Source organism: Apium graveolens, unplaced genomic scaffold (assembly GCF_009905375.1).
Source record: "Apium graveolens cultivar Ventura unplaced genomic scaffold, ASM990537v1 ctg5893, whole genome shotgun sequence".
Classification (NCBI taxonomy): domain Eukaryota; kingdom Viridiplantae; phylum Streptophyta; class Magnoliopsida; order Apiales; family Apiaceae; genus Apium; species Apium graveolens.
Genome location: NW_027419140.1, coordinates 64,361 through 86,883, shown reverse-complemented (window position 1 = coordinate 86,883; position 22,523 = coordinate 64,361). Strand labels below are relative to the sequence as shown.

Sequence of the window (22,523 nt, the reverse complement as noted above, 5' to 3'; positions counted from 1 at the left end):
AAATTCATGTTTTGGCCAGATTTTTAAACCCGTTAAATCTGGGCATGTTTGCAGACTGTAGAGATGTAGATCGTCTCACCAGCAATCAAACCATGTTAAAATTTTGTCTATTGGATGTCGACTGAAAGTCGTCAGAAAATCTGACATCACCGGCGACGTGAATTCCAGTCGGTTTTCCGGCCGACGATCGGGTATCGTTTACGACCTAAGAACCACGATGATGTTCCTGCCTCTACACTGCTTTTAATCTGCATCTTTTGAGGGAATTCTGGCAGATTTTCGAGCTTGAGGTCGGCCGGCAATGGCTGCGCCGCGACCCGAGAAGCCGAGGAGAAGGTGGCAAATTTTTATAAACCTTGTTTTAAAAACTTATAAAAAAAGGATTTCTAATTATAAAAATTATAAAAATGATATTATGTCTATATTTATTTCAGAAAATTGTTTTTAATAATTTAAAAATTCCAAAAATCATTATTTTAATTACGAAAATATTTTTAATTCAAAAAAAATCTGAATTAATTAAATAATTAATTTTAGTGGATAATTAATTAATTTAATTGATCAATTAATTCAAAATTAATTGATTAATTGATTTATTTAATTATTAATTAATTTTAATTGATTTTTAATTAGATTATTTATTAATTTTGATTTAAAAATTTTGAAAAATAGTTTCGAGTTTTAAAATATTATTTTAAATTATTTTCAAGGCTCGATAACTATTATTAAATCATTTTAAAGTCAGATTCGGGTATTTGAACGCTGTTATTTAATTATAAATGACTAAGCTACCAATCCACTTCGAACACGTTCATTTAATACAAATAGAAACTATCCACACACTACAGATTCAATTCCGTGCTCACAATTCAAATTATTATACATGTAAATGGCGACATACCATTATTACATATTTGTAAAGTCTTAAATGAAACCCATCATTTTCTTATTCTTTTTTATTATTAAATTTCATATCCAAACTCACTAGAAAATGCAGACATAATTCAAAGCAGCAAGGAACATAAGAAAAAACAAAAAGGAATACACAGGATGTTGTTAAACAAAGTGAAGAATCTATAAACATAATATTATACAATTATGCCGTCGGTCACATATATGTGCTTTTTTTGATGTTCCAACCATTTTTTAGAGAATATTGTACACTGACCATAAGTATAAATTGATCTTGGTCGCTTCCATGGATTACACTAAAGGCTAGAGCAAGAGTGAACGCGTGTAGTTTATGTAGACTGCTTCTACATTAGTTCCATCACAACACTTGCAAATCAATCCCAGTTTTCCTTTGAGTTACCTCCTCTATTCATCGTATCATTATTTATTTTACTAAGAGAGGACTATCAAAAGAATTGAATTAAACTGAATTTCTAAATTATAAGGGATTATATTTATCGGGTTTACTTAGAGGCATATCACCATCATGAAGTAGAAACTTGAATCCCCTGCAGCTGCTAGTGTTATTTAGTATCAAACACCCGAGTTCATTCTAATATGTTGAAGCTTGGATAATTGATTTGGGAAATTCTCATTTGAAATGTAGTCATAATAAACTAGCATTTTCAAATAGTAGTTTGTAACACTCCTATACCGCATTTGAATGTTGTCGAGCTATATTTTTTAGTATCATAAGTAAAACTCATTGTGAGGTAGTCCACCATTACATGTCAAATGAAAATTTATAAAACTCATTACACACACATTAGCTCATTAGAATGGAATTAGGGGTGTGGGATACCAGATGACATAGAGTCAACAAGGAGATTAGATGATTTTCCAAAGACCTCTTCATCAAATGAAAAATTGATTGTGACCAAAGTACTTAATAGCCACATTAACAAAATTAGCTAATTATTTTTCTCCCATTGATACATATTGATATTAGAAACTAAAGTATGATAAATTATTAATTAAATATTTGAATTTTGATATACTCATATATCACCGGTACCCCACTATTATATTCACCTATGAATATAAACATACATGATTAAAATTGATAAACAGAAAATTAAAAATTATGGCAAAAAGACTTTGCAATCCGATCTCCCATATGGTTAAGGATCATATTAGCTCAAGTTTCCAAATTATTGAAACAACTCATTGCATTCACAAATCCTCGATAATATAACTAACCAGTAATATAAAAAAAATTATATCACTAATTTTCTTCAATTAATATGCATTTCTATTTCTATGAATACAACTGTTAACAAAGGAAATTTATATAATCTAAGGATTGTTCATGAAACATCATCATCTTAAAAAATTAATTTCAATATAATGATGTACCATGAACATCCTCAAATTATATGGATTTGATAACCTATAACAAATTTTTGTTTACAAATTTGAATATTTTTAAATTATCATTATATGAGAGGTCCTTTTACTATCATTCTATACAAGAATGTATAAACAAGGACACTCTTTGATTTGTAATTTGTATATGAGGAACATAGATTATGCAGGTATTTATAGTAGAATACAGGGATATGAAAAAATAAGTCAGTAATATTACCAATGATTTCAAAGTATAACGTATGTTTACAGCTGGATAACATCACCAATACAAATTTCATAAATAGTCATTTAATTTATGATATCTGTATACAGCTGGAAAAATACAATTTTTTACATATATTTATATATAATATAGTTGGACTTTTTTGTTGGGCTTTAATGTGAGTTTGTGGGCTTCACTATTTGTTTGTCCTTGTTGGTTGGCTCGATCTGCAAATGTGGAGTCTATGTGTTGGACATAGTCAATGTATTCCTCGAGTCTTTTTAGGTGTTTATCAGTTACCTTTGAATAATGAGTTGTAATAGGAAGTTAGTTGCCATGTTCTTTTAGTTTGTATGTAGCTAAGTCATTTGTTTCTGTTTATGTTTTTCATATATATGTACTTAGCACTCATATAATAAAAGTTAACACTTAGCATACATTGTGTATTTTCCCAGTTATTTGATTAAACTCTAACAAGTTTGATTGAACTGTATTCACTTATTCACAACAATTTTTGTTATGACCATAATATGAAAGACACATTTTTTATTAAAAATATGCAATTTTAATTGATGAGAGGTATTTACATATTTAAAAAAAATTATTTGAATACAATGCACAATACACAATATAATTTTTTTAATGTTATGTACAATGTAGCTTAACTACAATATAAACCAAACATTTTAAATATTATGTAATTTTGGATAGTAAGAGATAGTATATCCAAAAATCAATTGTTTTAGGAGTAAGGGGCACATTTTTTTTACAAAAAGGATAAGGACAAATATTAAATAAGTAGTAATATATGAATATGTATATTTATCCATAATATATTTTTAAAGTGAAAAAATGATTTTTAGATTATTAACATATATGCATACCCATGATTTGTTGGTGGTTCACCAAAAGGACACATGAGTTTTTTTGAAACTGGACTATAAGTGTCCCTAATGAAAGGGTAATTGACTAATTGTTAATTGGCACAATAAAATATTATTTTAATCTCTTAGAAATAAATTGAATAGTCCTTCAAGTTTGCAAAGTTGTTTAATTAAAACTTGAATATCTTTTAATTCTCAATAAATTAAGATTTGAATGTTATTTAATCTTATATTTATGAGCGTGAAGCCACAAAATTTAACTGCAACTCACCAATGCCAAATTTTTTAGAGAAGGTGTAGACACATGCCTTGAATAAATGGATGCTCTCTAACATTTTGAAGGCCGATCAATTAATGATATTATAAATATTTACTTGTCAAGCTTCTTTAGCTTTTTACGAGCTATATTAAGGTTTGATCAATCAATGATATTATAACTATTTACTTGTCAAGCTTCTTTGGCTTCTTTACGAGCTAGATTTTAGTAATCATTGCCAATTTGCTATTATTTACTTTAAAGATTACCCTGATAAAGCCTTTCATTATTTCTTCTATTAGCTTTTTTATAAAACTTAACACATAATTAATATAACATATATTTTACTAATTAGAAAATCAAATAAATATATCTGGGTATTAAAGTATGGCCATGACTTTTAAAGGTCATATATATCGGGAAATAGTGATAACTTATGTAAGATTTTATGATGGCATTATTGTTTAATCACATAAACTTTATTGTGATTGTCGAGAGAATACAAAAATCTATACTGATATATGTGTAGTCTTCAAAATATCACTACAAGAGAATTAGGGTATTTTCAACCAATTAAATTCGACTGCACGTAAATTCTACTATATTCGGTCGAATTTAGTAGGTGCGGCTAAATTCGACCAATATTTGGTCGAATTTAGCGGCGGTCGAAATAACCCGGTCGAATTTACGGTTATTTTCGACTAACTTCTCTTTTCGGTCGAATTTAGCACGAGGGAAAAAAATGCGGGAACAATCCCGCCAAAAAAAAATCCCGCGTAAAAAATTCGACCGAATTTGGTCGAATTTAATAAGTGGGATCGGCGGGAAAAATTGCCGCCCTTTAATTTAAAATTTTCAGTGGGCAGGGAATTTCCCTCTAAAATTTTTTTTTTGAATAATTTCTGCTATTTTCGACCAACAACAGTCGAAATAATATAAATTCAACTGATCTTGGTGGAACGGAGATAAATTCGACCGTAGGTGGTTGAATATTATATTTTCGACCTAAGGTAGTTGAATTTATATAAATTCAACTGACCTTGGTAGAACGGAGATAAATTCGACCATAGTCGGTTGAATATTCCTAAATTCGACTACAGTGGGAAGCATTTATTGACATACTAAATTTAACCGTGTCTGGTGGAATTAAATCTTACTATATTCGACCAGCTGCGGTTGAATGTAAATAAATACAACTATAACTAGTAGCATAAATATAAATTCGACTGATTTTAGGGCGTTACTAAATTCGACCACTTCTGGTGGAATTGACCCGTACTAAATTCGACTATTTCTGGTTGAATTAACCCGTGCTCATTTCGGAAACCCTACCCCTTTCTCCATTCCAGTAGCCGTTTTCTCCATTGTTTCTCCCTCCATACTTTCTCCCCATTTCACTACTTTTTTTGCTTTTCTACTAAAATTACTTCTTCATGTGAGCATCTCAAATCTCAAATCATCAAGTAAGTGTAATTCTTTTACAGATTTTTGTTTTAAATAGTTTAATTGTGATAATCTTTATAAATTTGAGTAGATTAAATTTTTTTTCAAGAATAATGTGATTATTATTTGTTTATTTTTTGGTGACTAATATGGTATTTAATAATGAGATAATCTTAGTTTCCATAATTAAATTGGTAATTTATTTTTATTGATCATTTTGTAGATGACATCCGATCGTAGTTGGATTGGTCGTCATCGATTTAATGAGGCAAAATATTTAACGGAAGATTACAAAAATGGTGTGGATAATTTCATTAAATTTACTATTGAAAATCTTGATCCCGAAGACAACGGTCTTATAAGATGTCGGTGCAAAAATTGTGGTAATGAGTACTACAAGTATCCTAGTACCGTGAAAGTTGATTTGTATCGACATTGTATTATGCAATGGTATACTAGATGGGATTGTCATGGGGAAAAAGATGTGTTACGCAACGATGTTGGAACGAGTTTTAGCAACACTAGCTACAGAGATGATGATATGTATGATGCACATGATGATGATTTTGAGGATTGCGAAGATTTTGATGAAGAACCGAATGCAAAAGTAAAAGAATTTAACGAGATGGTAAATATCGCTTCCGAACCAATATATCCAAATAATGCCAATTTTACAATATTGGAGTTTGTAATGGAGTTGCTTCGTTGGAAAAATAGGCATAATTGTAGTAATAATGGTTTTGATGACTTGTTACACCTCATTGGATTAGTATTCCCTCATGATCATAAGTTGCCTGAGAAGTACTACACTGTACGAAAGATGATTAGAGGATTGAACATGGAGTATGAAAAGATTGATGCTTGTGAGAATGATTGCATGTTATTCTACAAGGAACACAGTGAGAAGACCAAGTGTGATATATGCAAAAAAGACCGTTACAAAGTGCAAAAGGATCCTAAAAAACAGAAGATCTCGCGTAAGATCTTGCGTTATTTTCCTATTACCACGAGATTGCAGCATTTATTCATGGCTGAGAAAACTGCAAAATGTATGAGATGGCATCATGATAGAGTTGTTGTTGAAGGTCAATTAAGTCACCCAGCAGATGGAGATGAATGGAAACAATTTGATCGTAGATTTACACAATTTTCAAAGAGATTAGAAATGTTAGACTCGGACTCTGTACTAATGGATTTGATCCCTTTCACGATGCTCATGCCAAGGAGTATACTGTATGGCCTGTGGTGATTGTTGTGTATAATCTTCCCCCCTCTATCTGTACTAAGGCTCCATACATGTTCATGCCTCTTCTTATTCCCGGACCAACGGATCCTATAAAAGACTTACATGTTTATCTTAGGCCGCTAATTGATGAGTTGAAATTATTGTGGCATACCGGGGTGGAAACATATGACATATATTCACGTACAAATTTATGATGAAGGCTGCACTTTTATAGACAATTAGTGACTTTCCTGCACTTGCCATGCTGAGTGGGTGGTCCACTAAGGGTACATGTTTTATTTTTTAAACACACACATGTGCACATATTTTATATAATTTCACATATGTTTATTTATTGAGTTTTTCACATATGTTTTAGGTAAGTTGGTATGTCCAGTTTGCATGGGAGAGGTAAAAGCTAAACAACTCAAACATGGTGGTAAATCTACTTTTTATGGCACTGCTCGGTATTTTTTGGAAGCAGATGATCCCCTGAGAAGGAGTACAAGGTTTGGAATTATTGAGACCCGATCAGTCTGCGCTAAACATTCAGGATCTTTTGCAAAGACCATGTGCGAGCAGATACAATTCCCCCTCCAGGAAAGTCAACAAAGAGAAAACCAAGGGATTATGGTGTGACACATAATTGGACTCACAGTTCTCCATTTTTTGAGCTTCCATATTGGGAGACACTTAGCCTTCGTCACAACATTGACATTATGCAAACTGAAAAAATTTCTTTGACAACATAATCTACACAATTCTTGATGATGCAAACAAGTCCAAAGATAACACAAAAGCGAGGAAAGATTATAAAGAATTAAGTGTGCATCGTGATTCGTGGATTCAAGATGATGGTACGGAACCACATGCGCTATACGCTCTTTCCAAAGAACAAATTCATAAGTTGTTCAAGTGGATTGAAGAATTACAACTTCCAGATGGGTATGCCTCAAATATATCAAGGTGCGTAAATTGGAAAAAAAATTGCATTCGCGGGATGAAAGCACATGACTGTCACGTCTTCATGCAAAAGTTGTTGCCTATCATTTGTCGTGACTTACTTCCGAAACATGTAGCTGATCCTATTATTGAGTTGTGCAACTTCTTTCAAGATTTATGCTCGTCAAATACTCAAATACTCAAATATAGTGAGAATAATGTCAAAACTTGAAACTGTCTTCATTCCAGGGTTTTTTCATCCGATGGAGCACTTGCCACTCCATTTAGCTACCGAGTGTAAGTTGGGGGGTCCGACTAATGGGCGTTGGATATATTTTGTTGAGAGATACTTGCATATCCTGAAATTGAAAGTTGGAAACAAAGCTCGAGCAGAAGGTTCCATGGCACAACGCTATATTGAGGAGGAAAGTGTACACTTTTGCTCAATATTTTTTGATTCAAAAGTTGTGTATGGTCAGTTACGTCAGAATGAGGCACCTCGAAAGTTTCATGATGTCGAATTGTTAGAAGTTTATACATATCTGACACATCCTAGTCTACAAAGTAGAGATAGAATCTTGAATGGTGATGAACATGAACTTGTGGCATACTATATTCTTATTAATTCACCGGAAGTTGGAAAGTACTTGCAGTAAGATTTTTCTAAACCCTCTTTAATTCAAAATTTAAGAATTTAGTTTACAACTTATTTTTTCTTATTTTTGAACAAAAAAATGTAGTGGATTCCAGAAGTTAGTGCAACAACATTACCCCCTTCTCAATGACACCGAAAAAGAACAATACCAAAAAGAAAATTTTAAAGATTGGTTTGAAAGAAGGTTATGTGTTTTGATTTATATATAAACACCTATACACATATTATATATATTTCTCATGCAATCTTTAAATTTATTCTTATATTTATGTATCATGTCACACATGTTTTAGGTACAAGATGATGAAGAGCTCAAAAAGAAATTTCTAGACCTAATAAGAGGTCCGATGTTTAAAGTGGAGTCTTATAAAGCGTGCAAATGCAATGGTTACAAATTTAGTTGCCCAAATGATAAGGAGCTCACTTCAACAAATTCCGGTGTAGTTGTCATCGGTGAGACTTTTACTCATAATATTTGAAACATACTTTTCCTTTATCTTTTAATCAAAATTATAAACAATTATAATTGTAGGGACTTCTTACAATGAAACTTATGGAAACTATTACGGAAGGGTGGAAGAAATTTTAAAACTCTTCTATCATAATGGACATCAAGTGATTGTCTTCAAGTGTCATTGGTTTGATCATACGACACATGTCAAAGTTGATAGACATCGGATGACTACCGTGGATGTCAAATCAAAACTAAATGTCGACGACGTGTTTGTGTTGGCTAGCCAAGCTCATCAAGTGTACTATGCACCAAATATTTTAAATACAAAAGCAACATGGTACACGGTTCTAACAACAAAGAGTCGATAAGTTGATGAAAGTGTGTCAACCAAGGAAAATATCAAAATCATCGATGATGCTTTACAAAATGAAGTGTCAAATGCTTCATCTTCCCATGTCGAAAGTGTTACTATTCGTGATCCTTCAAATTTTTTTGTTGATTTAAGGATGTTTGAAAATGACTACTCGATACATCATGATGATGATGAAGAAAGTAAAAATGATAAGGAAGCCGAAGATGAAGACGAAGAAAATGGAACGGAAAATGATGAATTTAGTGATGATGATGACTTGGTGTAATTCATTATTATTAATAAAATTTATATCAAAACAATTGCTACTTTATTTATATTTTTTTAAATTTGAAATTTAATTAAATGTTTGTAAATTTTTGTAAAGTGGATGATAGTGTTTGTATTTTGGTTGATAACAGGAGGTTTTATACAGAAGCTTAACTGGGAGAACACTCTGATTCATTTTTTTCAACCAAACAAGGTCTTATTGCACGACACAGCTAAATTCAACTATTATTAGCCGACTTAGTTTTTAGGTATATACTTTATTTACCCCCAAAATTTCAATTACATCGTTTCCCCTCTTTCTCTTCTTTCTTTCACGGCGCAGCTAGGGTTTACAAACGATGGCTGAAACCTCAAATCAGAGGCTGAAACTGGCGAGGCTAAGTACACAGGTGTTCTTTCTCTCTCTTTCTCTCTCTTACTCTCTCTTTGACTGTTTGTGTGTCTCTCGGACTGTATATATGTGTCACTTTGTTAATGTTCTCTTCGAAAGAGCCCGAAATTAGTATTTGTGTATAGTCAACATATATAGAACATCTGTGTAAAGTCAAAGCTGTGGTGGTTGACTCTGTTTTGGCTGCTCAAAAGGCCTTCATTTGTTTTGTTAATTGTTGATTTTGGTTTAGTTGTTATGGTTTTCGAATCTTTCGTGTGGTTTTAATTGTGAATTCTTTTATGGCCATGTGTGATTTAGTGATTTTGGGTGTTTGTTTAAAGTGATTCTGTTAGCAGATATGTAACTGGTTTAGCGCAGACTAAAAATTTGTCAACAACTTTCGGAGTAACTTGTGATTGTTAGTCTGAATTACTGTTATTAGTCTGAAAGAACAAGTATGGAGTTCCTCACCTGTAGAAAGGATGGCCATTGAGTACGGTTGGCGAACCAGAGGCTTGTTTGAGAGCTCTATATTTGAAAACAAGCCTGTGTTTATATGATAGTTTTCCCCAAACATGATAGTAGAAAATACATGGCATGTGAAATCCCTCGCATAATCATCCACTTTTATCTCTGCAATTTTCCCACTATCCCCAACCACATTCTCCAAAGATTTGATTAGTTTGCTCCCGGACACTAACACTATGCTTAGCATATCCTGCGACCAATTATTACATAACGTATATAATCTCAACTAGTCAATCAATAGATAATATAGAACTAAAGCTTATGAATAAGGAGTACCTTGACTTTGTCTACAAAAAGATTATGAGCAATGTTTTTTCTTTGGTGAGACCAAACTTCCTGATTTGTTGTAATCAGACCTTTGCGTAGTAGAGGCCCCCTATCCTTCTGCAAGTAAGTAGGCTTTCCCAAGTCTAATGTTTTGCTTATATTAATTTCTCTCACCAAGACGGGATCTGCAATATACAGAATTTGTACCTTACCAAGTGCAAAGGTGAAAGTTTTGCCTGCATTGTTGATTAACTAATATGAGTCTTTGACAAAGGTGTTAGCTTGTGATTGTTGATTTTCTGAATACTTCCCAATTTGCTTTTGAGTTTCTTGTGTTTAAGAAAGGAACGAGCCCTGAAAACTGACACTAGTATCTATTAGTCTGAATGTTCACTATATTCTTTTTATGCTATAAGACGAGTTAGCATAATATCCTTGTTCCATTGTTATTTTTTTATAGGTGACATGGTCGAGCCTGAATTCGAAGAAGGGTAATGGAGACAAGGGTAAGGGAAACAAGAGGGTCAGGACCAATGAATACATCAAGAGATATGCTCATTATTATGAAAGGTTGGTTGTAAATGAAAAGTCAAGACAGAAAGCATTAGTAGATCTAAGCGAGATATAAAATAAGAAACTTCAGAAACTCGAGAAAAAATATTGTCAGCGAGAACACCATAGCTTTTTTACGGAAGCTTGGGAGCAGATTTTTGAATGAAGGCGAGTGTTAAAATGGACTTATATTTATGGATATTCTATGCCACCAGAAGCATATACGAAAAAAAAACAATTTGATTAACCACAAGGTGAGTCTGAGGTGGATTTGGAAAGGCTCCATGATTACGCAGAGAATAAGCTACAAAAATACTTTAGGGATGAGGCTAGCTCAGAAGAATTTAATAAAAAAATCATAACGAGCTTATAAATTTAACAAAGGTAACTAGAAGATATTTTTCAAACTTTCTCAAAAGATTAGAAAATGGGCTATCTGAAGTTGATGTTACTCTAGTGAAAGAAAAACATGTCCAATTGAGAGATGCCTGGCAATGTCAATATTGTAATATCCTAAATGATTGTGACCATAACATGTGCTAAGGGTGCTTGGTGCGTAAAGGGGGTTAAAACAGAGACACCAATCAAAAACTTTGAGGTAAGAGTTTCTTTAAGGTAGCGAGATAAAAAACAATTCTTATTTTTCAAGTCAGCTTAATTTAAGGGATTTAGTAAGTAGTTGCTACTGCTTTATTTTCAAGTGAACTGGTTTTGTTTTTACCTTAAATTTTCATATTACTTAGATTTTGCTTTACTTATGTTAGACAATTCCTTTATTTTGATATTTGTTTGATTGGAATATTAATGTAGTAGAATTTCTATGAAGTAATTTTAATTCTGCTACATCTCATATGAAAGTGGAAAACTACTTATAGGCTTATAATATTATGTGATAAGCTGGGCAGTAAAAAAAAATTAAAATAGTCATGAAAATGGGGAATTCTGAGCATTGAACTCGGAATATCTCACTCCCTAAGCGAGAATCATACAACTAGACCAAATGCCATCATGGGTGCAAACCAAAAAATAGTTTAGAACATCTCTATCACCCCCAAAAGCATAACAAGTAACACAAAAAGATTTGAAGCATCCCATTGTCTGGTATTTATCTTTAATGGAAAGGGTGTATGTCAGAGAGCATTATTTTGTAGCAAACAACATTAATTTGGCAGCAATTATTTTTCTAGCTGGCTTTCCTTTTTAGATGATTATTGGACAAACTATTTTGAAGTATTCATTATGGTTTCTCTTGTAATTAAATAGAACTGTACTTACATCATACCACTTTGTTTCTAACCGTTGGCTGTGGCCCGGGGGTCAAGCGTATTAGGATCTAAAATATTATTGTAAATTACAATTGAATATAGACATTAAGAAATTGATTTTTGACGAGGAGGCGAAGAGCTGCAAACGTCCATCACATCTCGAACCACAAATGAATTAAGGTACCAATCCACTTCGAACACGTTCATTTATACAAACAGAAACATTCTCGCACTACAGATGTCCAATTCCCTGCTCACAAATCAAATTATTATATATGTAAATGACGACATACCATTATTATATATTTGTAAAGTCTTAAATGAAACACATCAATTTCGTATTTATTTTTATTATTAAATTTCATATCCAGACTCGTTAGAAAATGCAGAGATAATTCAAAGCAGAAAGAAACATAGGAAAAACAGAAAGGAATATACGCGAGGCTGTTAAACAAAGTGAAGAATCTATAAACATAATGTTATACAATTTATGCATTTCGTCAGATGTATGTGCTTCTTTAATGTTTCAACGGATTACACAAACCATAAGTATAAATTGATGTTGGTCGCTTCCACGGATTACACTAAAGGTTAGAGTAAGAGTGAACCCATGTAGTTTATGCAGACTGCTTCTCCATTAGTTCCATCACAACACTTGAAAATCAATCCCAATTTCCCCTTGAGTTACCTCCTGTATTCATCGTATCATTATTCATTTTACTAAGAGAGGACCATCAAATAAATTTAATTAAACTGAATTTCTAAATTACAAGTCATTATATTTATCGAGTTTACTTACAATATCACCATCATGAAATAGAAACTTCAGTCCCCTGCAGCTCCCAGTGTTATTTAGTATTAGACACCCGAGTTCATTCTAATATGTTAGACAAGTGGATGATTGATTTGATAAATTCTCATTTGATATGTAGTCATAATAAATTAGCATTTTCAAATAGTAGTTTGTAGCACTTCTATACCACATTTGAATGTTGTCAAGTTATTTTTTTAGTATCATAAGTAAAACTCATTACCCGTAGTCCACGCTTACATATCAAATAAAAATTTATAAAACCCCTTACACACACATTAGGGGATTAGAATGGAATTAGGATGTGAGATACCACATACCATATAGGCAACAAGGAGATTAGATGATTTTCCAAAGACCTCTTCATCAAATGAAAAATGCATTGAAATAAAAGTACCTAATAGCTACATTAACAAAATTAGGTAATTATTTTTCTACCATTGATACACATTTATATTAGAAACTAAAGTATGATAAATCATCACTTAAATATTTGAATTTTTGTTGGAAAAACTTAGAGAAAAAAAGACACTTACAGTTTGCAGAGAACTTGTACTGCTATTTTTACTTATTATAAAACTCAAGGTGAACTAGCCATTATATAGGCTTTACAAACATATTAAAACTAACTACTACCAAAACTAACCACTAATAATTAATGGGTAAATTACATGTCCATAATTTACTCCACTACCGCACTACTAAACAATTCTAATATAATATTTTTATCTAATAATTAAATATAATTAAATATCTAATAAATGTAACAGTTTGAATATAATGATGTATCACCTGTACCCCACTATTATATTCACCAATGAATATACACAATTAAAATTGATAAACAGAAAAATAAAAATTATGGTAAAAAGACTTTGCAATCCCATCTCCCATATGGTTAAGGATCAGATTAGCTCAAGTTTCCAAATTATTGAAACAACTCATTGCATTCACAAATCCTCAATAATATAACTAACCAGTAATATAAAAGAGAATTGTATCACTAATTTTCTTCAATTAATATGCATTTCTATTTCTCTAAAACACAAAATCTATATAATCTAAGGATTGTTCATGAAACATCATCATCTTAAAAAAATTAATTTCAATATAATGATGTACCATGAACATCCTCAAATTATATGGATTTGATAAACTATAACACATTTTTGTTAACAAATTTAAATATTCTTACACTCTCATTATATGAGAGGTCTTCTTACTATCATTCTATACAAGAATACATAAAAAAAGGACACGCTATGATTTGCACGAACATAGATTGTGTACGTATTTATAGTAGAATAGAGGGATATGAAAAAAATAAGTCAATAATATTACCACTGATTTCAAAGTATAACGTATGTTTACAACAGGATAACATCCAGGAAATACAAATTTTATAAATGGTCATTTAATTTGTGAAATCTATATACAACTGGAAAAATAAAGTACAATTTTTTACATATATTTATATATAATATAATTGGACTTTTTTGTTAAGACAATAATATGAAAGACACATTTTCTATTAAATAATATGCAATTTTAATTGATGAGAGGTATTTATATATTTAAAAATAAATTATTTGAATACAATGCACAATGCACAATATACTTATTTTTTAGATGTTTGGTACAATGTAACTTAACAACAATATAAAACAAACATTTTTAAATATTATGCAATTTTGGATAGTAACAGATAGTATATGGAAAAATAAATTATTTTAGTAGTAAGGGGCACATTTTTTTTACAAAAATGATAAGGACAAATATTAAATATGTAGTAATATATGAATATTTATGGATAATACATTTTTAAAATGAAACAATGATTTTTAGATTATTAAGATATATGCATACTCATGATTTGGTGGTTCACCAAACGGACATATGGGCTTTTTTGAAACTGGACTATACAAGTGTCCCTAATGGAAGGGTAAATGACTAATTGTTAATTGGCTCAATATAATATTATTTTGATCTCTTTAGAAATAAATTGAATACTCCTCTAAGTTTGCAAAGTTGTTTAATTAAAACTTGAATATCTTTAAATTCTAAATAAATTAAGATTTTAATGTTATTCAATCTTATATTTATGAGCATGAAGCCACAAAATTTAGCTGCATCAAGTCACCAATGCCAAATTTTTCACAGAAGTTGTAGACATATGCCTTGAATAAATGGATGCTCTATAACATTTAGAAGGCCGATCAATCAATGATATTATAACTATTTACTTGTCAAGCTTCTTTAGCTTCTTTACGAGCTGTATTAAGATTTGATCAATCAATGATATTATAACTATTTACTTGTCAAGCTTCTTTAGCTTCTTTACGAGCTAGATTTTAGTAATCATTGCCAATTTGCTAATATTGACTTTAAAGATTACCGTGATGAAGCCATTCATTATTTCTTCTAATAGGTTTTTTATACAAATTAACACATAATTAATATAATATATATTTTACTAATTAGAAAATCAAATAAATATATCTGGGTATTAAAGTATGGCCATGACTTTTAAAGTTCATATATACAGGGAAATGGTGATAACTTATGTAAGATTTTATCATGGTATTGTTGTTTAATCGTAGAAACTTTCTTGTGATTGTCCAGAGAATACAAAAATCAATAATGATACACGTGTAGTCTTCAAAACATGTTGGATGCATTTATCATCTAAATCATAGAACACGAACTTTCGATGTTTGTACGTAGAGTTGGAGCATACGACTGAGTACTTGTAAGCGTCCTTGCAAACACGAGTTTTGTTGGATATGCCTAAGATCATGGAATGCACATGATCCTAAGGCGTGTAACTGTTATTAGGAGACTGTGAGGAGAGCATAATGTGAAGTTGTTAGACTTAGAGCATCGGCTCACGAATACATCAAGAGATATGCTCAATTTTATGAAAGGTGGGCTGTAAATGAAAAGTCAAGAGAGAAAGCATTATCAGATCTAAGCGAGATAAAAAAAAGAAACTTCAGAAACTCGAACCTGGAGAAAAAACATTGTTAGTGAGAACACCTAAGCTTTTTTACGGAAGCTTGGTAGCAGATTTTTTAATAAAGACGAGTATTAAAATGGACTTATATTTATGGATATTCTTTGCCACGAGAAGCATATACGAAAACAAAGGTATTTGAGTTACTACAAGGTGAGGTTGAGGTGGCTTTAGAAAGGCTCCATGATTATCCAGAGAATAAGCTGCAAAAATACTTTAGGGATGAGGCTAGTTCAGAAGAATTTAATAAAAAAATTCGTAAGGAGATTATAAATTTAACTAAGGTAACTGGAAGATATTTTTCGAACTTTCTCAAAGGATTAGTGTAATATCCGGGATATATCGTGTAATTATTTTTGCTATTATATAATTATTATGTGTGTTCAGTATCTATTCTGTGAGTTAATTGTTAAGTGTTATCTGTATTTGAATATTCAAAAATAATATTAATTGAGTATTTTAATTTTTATATGTCCAAAATAAAATATAGATAATTGTCATATCTTCCTAATTATTTTTATGTTGGTTTATGGATTTATAAGAATCATATGAAATTTCTAAAATCTTTTTCCGGGTAATTAAAATCTATTTTATGAAAACGGGAACCAACCGACGTCAACCGTTGTTACGTTTTTGGAACCTGAAATTCTTCCGAGAACTCCTACCTAACCTAATTGTAATATTCCGAGTATATTCCATGTTTCGACTTTTTCGATCCGGCTTACGGTTTGTCCTGCGCGGGTCCCGGCGTAACATTTTCGATACAATATTGGTTTCGGTAAATCAATAAAACCCGTATTTTCGATAAACGGGAGCTTTTTATTAAACTATCCCAATTATCACTTCGTAATACGTGTAACCAGGCGCTGAGACCAAGACCGCAGTACAAATTGTACTGATTTGGATAATTATCCCGAAAACTGATACCGTTTGGATCAGTTTTTACAAATAAACGTACCGTTTTATATCCGGAATGATCCAACGGGATACAAATTTTCCATAATTATAAATAGCCTTTTACCGTATTTTATTTCGTATCAAAATCATTTGCAGATAGTTAATTATATAATTTTCAGAGAAAAGCCCTAATTTCTTAAAACTGTTCTAAGAATCAAACAGCAAAACGAAGGCATTACCGATCTCTGTTTTTAAAGCTTGAGTAACCAAAACGAAGGATTTGAGGTGTTCTATCAGATTCTGAGCTTTGTTTCACTGCAGAAATCAAGGATATTTTTCTAAAAATTTATTTATTTTCGAATTTATTTTATTAAAAATATGAAATTTTGTTCGGATGATTGTTTGTATGATTTGATGATTGCATGTTGTAGAGCTTGTTTTCCTGATGATTTTCATATGTCATACGTCTGATTTGGAGTTCAATAACATGCTCAAAAGTGGGTTTAATTTTCGAATTTCAAAATTAGGGTTTATAACCCGTATGAATGTTTTCAATTGAAATTTGGGGGTTCTTGATTCAGGGGTTATTAACTGTTGATTTATAGTGGGTTGTGTTCCTTATAAAATTTGCAATCGATTGATATATAACTCATTAACAGAGGATGCTTGAATCGAAGGGAGTTGTATTTTAAAGATTTGCGATGTTCGCCGGAAACCGGCGATGTTCTTGGCCAATTTCCGGCCAGAACAGGGATGATTAGAATATTTTGAATGCATGAACAAGTTCCTGGTGTTGTGTAGTGTTGATCTGGAGGTGTTGGTGGGGTGAGGACGCCGGGATCGTCTTCTCCGGCCACCCCCGATTTTCCGACGACTGAAACTGCAAAATTGCAGTTTAGTCCCTGTATTTTTGAAGATGGTGAAGTTTAGTCCCTGTAGCTTGCAAAGTTTTCAAAAATAGGATTCCTGTTTATAAAATGTTTAAAAATCATATTTCCTATTTATTTTTATTAAAAAAAATTCATTTTTAATTTCTGAAAATTCAGAAAATTATTATTTTAATTCCGAAAATTATTTTTAATTCACAAATAAATCTGAATTAATTAGTTAATTAATTTCAGTTAATTTATAATTTATTAATTGGTCAATTAATTCAAAAATTAATTGATTAATTGATTTAATTAATTATTAATTGATTTTAATTAGTTATTTAATTAGATTTAATTATTTAAAAATGATTTAAAAATTCTGAAAAATAGTTTCGAGCTTTAAAATATTATTCTAAATTATTTCCAATGCTCGATAATTATTCTAAAATTATTTCGGAGCCAGAATGGGCCAACCGAACCCTGTTTATTAACTCGAAATTGATCCAACGACCCGTTTTAATTCCGAAAAATGTTTTAAAAATCATTTTAAATACCCGAAAGCATATTTATGACCCGAGACTTCTTTATAGATGATATGTCATTGATTATGTGATGTATTATGTGTTATACGTGACCTGTTGTTTGACTATCGGTCTATATATTCCGTGTTTACTTGGTTATTGCATAGATTTCAATCCGTTAATCGGATTTGGGTAAAACAAAGGGTAGATAGAAGTATGTGTTGAATAGAATCCTGTGAGTTGATGATTGATAGATGCTTATGATATGTGAGCAGAAGAGGCAAGGCGTAGGAAAGGGAAACAGGTAGTTGAGGAGTAAGACGATTGAGATTGAAAGCAAGTGCAGGATAATAAGCTAATATCAGGCAAGTGTTCTGAACTTTCTCGAGATATTGTAATTCTTGACAGTCTTGTTGACATTGCAAGTGCTTTGAAGCACGAAAACCTAAATCCTGATTTCAGTTATTGTTCTTGAGCTATGAACCATATTCTTTCTAATCCATTGATTATTGTATACCCAAACAAGAACCACAAATCTACGATACTACTCTACAAATACATACAAACTAAATACCAGACACTGAACTGAATTATTATATACTCAATCCATGATATCTTATGCTTTGAAAAACCAAATCCTTGAAACCCTGAAACGTTGTTTCCTTTGTTATCCAATTCTTTCATTACCCAGCATTCAAGCTTTAAAAGTACCTTGTTGATCCTTACAAGGATTTAAACCCTTTCATTGTTAAACATTTATTATTGTTAATGATTTCGGTTATTGTTTATTATTGCATATTCTGTTATTATGTTAGAATTGGATTGTTTTTATAAAATTGTGGACCAGATTCATGGTCAGACCATATAATGGTCAAGTTGGGCCAATGTGTGCCTTGGATCCAGTAGTTAGAGCAATGTTGTGTGCCTTGCTCGGGGTTAGTGCGTGACTGATCAACAGCCTAACCTTGGTTTTTAAATTAAAAGTATAATATCCAATTCTAAATCATAATCCATTGTTCACTTAATATCATAAACATATTCACATGATGATCATTATTCTCAGTTTTGTCATTGTGATTTGCTGAGCAAGTTAGCTCATTCGTGCAATGTTGTTTATATTCTTTCCAGTTAAAAAGGAACCAGTTGGTAAAGAGGATCCCCAGTCCAGCGCGAGAGCTAGGGGTTCATGTTGAGAAAGCTGAGCTAGTAGGCTTCTTTTGGAGTAATTTAAGTTTGTAAAAGTTTGTAATAATGTTTAATACTCAGTTTGAATTTGAAATAGTTGGGATTTGAACGGTTTGTAATATATATTAGTGTGTTTGGCTTGTGTGCATACTTTAACCTGTTGCGGTCCGTGGTGGTTGGTAAGTAGGGTCATTGTATATATTATTATTATATTTATTATTGTTATAAGCAGGTTATAATTAAGGTGTGTATGTGGACCCCAAACTTCTGACCCGGGTTTGGAGGGCGCCACAATTAGAAAATGGGCTATCTGAAGTTGATGTTACTCCAGTGAAAGAAAAGCATGTCCAATTGACAGATGCCTGGAAGTGTCAATACTGTACTGCCCTAAATGATTGTGACCATAATATGTGCTAAAGGTGCTTGGTGCGTAAAGGGGGCTAAAATAGAGACACCATTCAAGAATTTTGAGGTAAGAGTCTCTTTAAGGCAGCGAGATAAATTTTTTTCATATTTTTCAACTCAGCTTAATTTAAGAGATTTAGTAAGTAGTTGCTACCGCTTTGTTTGCAAGTGAACTGGTTTTGTATTTACCTTAAATTTTCATATTACTTAGATTTTGTTTTCCTTATATTAGACAATTCCTATATTTTAATGTTTGTTTGATTCGAATGTGAGGGAAAATAGGGAATTCTGAGAATTGAAGTATTCATTATGGTTCTCTTGTAATTCACTAGAACTGTACTTACCTCATACCTTTTTGTTTCTAACCATTTATTGTGGCCTAGGGGTCAAGCGTATTAGGATCTAAAATATTATTGTAAATTACAACTGAATATTGACATTAAGAAATTGATTTTTGATGAGGAGCCGAAGGGATACAAACGTCCATCACATCTCGAACCATAAATCGATTAAGCTACCAATCCACTTCGAACACGTTCATTTAATACAAACAGATACATCCTCAGACTACACATGTCCAATTCCCCGTTCATAATTCAAATTATTATACATGAAATGGCGACATACTATTATTACATATTATTAAAGTCTTAAATGAAATCCATCATTTTCGTATTCTTCTTTATATCTAAATTTCACATCTAGACTCGCTATAAAATGCAGACATAATTTAAAGCAGAAAGGAACATAGGCAAAAACAGAAAGGAATATACGGGAGGTTGTTAAATAAAGTGAAGAATCTATAAACATAATGTTATACAATTTATGCATTCAGTCACATATATTTGCTTCTTTGATGTTTCAATCAATTTTTTAAGAGAATATTGTACACGGACCATAAGTATAAATTGGTCGTGGTCTCTTCCATGGATTACACTTAAGACTAGAGCAAGACTGAACCCGTGTAGTTTATGCAGATTGCTTCTCCATTGGTTGCATGACAACACTGGCAAATCAATCCCAACATTCCCTATAATTTCGAGTTACCTCCTCTATTATAATATCCGGGACATAATGTGTAACTGTTTCAATCAATAAATAATTATTATGTGATTATTATATGATTTTTATGTGATTTTTGGTGAATTATCTAATGATTGGTGTTATTGTGTGGATGTTTATATGTGGTAGAGTATAGGCATCTTAATTTTATTATGTCCAGCATAAAATATAGATAATTATGGTATTTTTCTGGTAATTTTTGGATTGTTATACGATTTTATAATGATTTATGAATTTATTAATTATTTTCTGAATAATTACAAAACTATTTTATAAAGCCCGGAATCGTCCAACTTCAACCGTTTTTACATTTTTACAACCCGAAACTCTTTAAAAAATTCCTTCCTAACCCAATCTGATAATTTCGGACATTTTCCGTGATTTGACTTTTTTGTTCGGATTACGGTTTGACCCGTGCGTGTCCCGGCGCAAAATTTTCGATACTATAACCATTTCGATAACATTATCTTTAGATAAAGTGTTTTATAAGAAGCCCGATCTTGATAATTATCCAAAAGTTTTAATAGTTATCCAAAAGTTTTGATAATTATCCAAAACAGGTTGATAGTTATCCAAAACATTGTCCAATCGGATTGTTTTTGCAGTTTTTTAGCGGCAAAGTAACTTATTTTTTTATCCAATATGATCTAACACGTATTAATATTCCATAAATATAAATAGCCTATTTATTATTTCATTTTATTCATATAATCATAATCGATCAGTAAAAATATAGAAAATACAGAGAAAACTCTGTAAAATCGTCACGTTCTTCAGAATCAAACTCAAATTCGAAAGCGTTATCGAACTCGGAATCAAGCGAGCCATATACCGAATCGAAGCTCTCGAAAAGTTCTTTCATAATCAATCATCCATTTCAGTGCAAAAATCTAGGTGATTTTCTTATTTAATTATTTTAATTCGAATTAATTAATGATTAAAATAGGAATTTTTGATGTTGATGTTTTTTATATAATTGATGATTGTATCTTGTAGATAATTTTATCTTTTTCATTTTGGTATATTATATGTCAAATTTGGAGTCACTACAAGAAAAATGCAATCAGACAACACCGATCAGACAACACTCGACCAAAAAAGTGTTGCCCGAATTTTTTATACAACGGTTTTTCTGCAACCAAAAAACTGGTGTTGTCTGAAGTTGATTACTACAAGCAATTAAAAAATTTTGTCTAGTAAAACAAATCAGACAAGTGTTTTCAAAATCAAGGTGTTGTGTGAATGGGAAGGCTTTAACATTAATACAACGCTTTAAAATCCATTGTCTAGTTGATGGAGACAGACAATCCTTTCTAAAGTGATGTTGTGCAAATGAGTAAGTTTGCACAACGAGTTTTAGAATGCATTGTCTGAAAATGATTGAGATAACGTATAGTTTAACAGTTGTGGAAATGAGACAAGTGTTTTTTCTATTGGTTATTTAAGCTTGAATCGCACAATGTACAAATTAGGTGTTGTCTAAATGATACCTCATAGACAAGTGTTTTACCTATATTGTATACCACCTATATCAGACAATGGTCAAATTCTTAAAACAATTGTCTTTCTTACCAAATTTAAAAACATGTTGCATAACAAAATGTTCAAATAAACCATTGTCTGATTTATTACAATAAAAATAGTAAACAATTTAAAAAACAATTCCAAACAATTAATTTTAAATTTTTTTAAAACTACAAATTCTAATTAAATCCACTTTCATCCAGATTAAATATTTAAATTTTATATTTCAAA

General features: G+C 31.4%; 1 protein-coding gene across 1 annotated transcript; it reads left to right on the top strand.

The window, feature by feature from the left end:
- Positions 1-5,327: 5,327 nt before the first annotated feature.
- On the top strand, positions 5,328-6,353 carry LOC141702920 (uncharacterized). The gene has a single exon (XM_074506507.1). The coding sequence runs from the start codon at positions 5,328-5,330 to the stop codon at positions 6,351-6,353; it is 1,026 nt and encodes a 341-aa protein (XP_074362608.1).
- Positions 6,354-22,523: the final 16,170 nt, after the last annotated feature.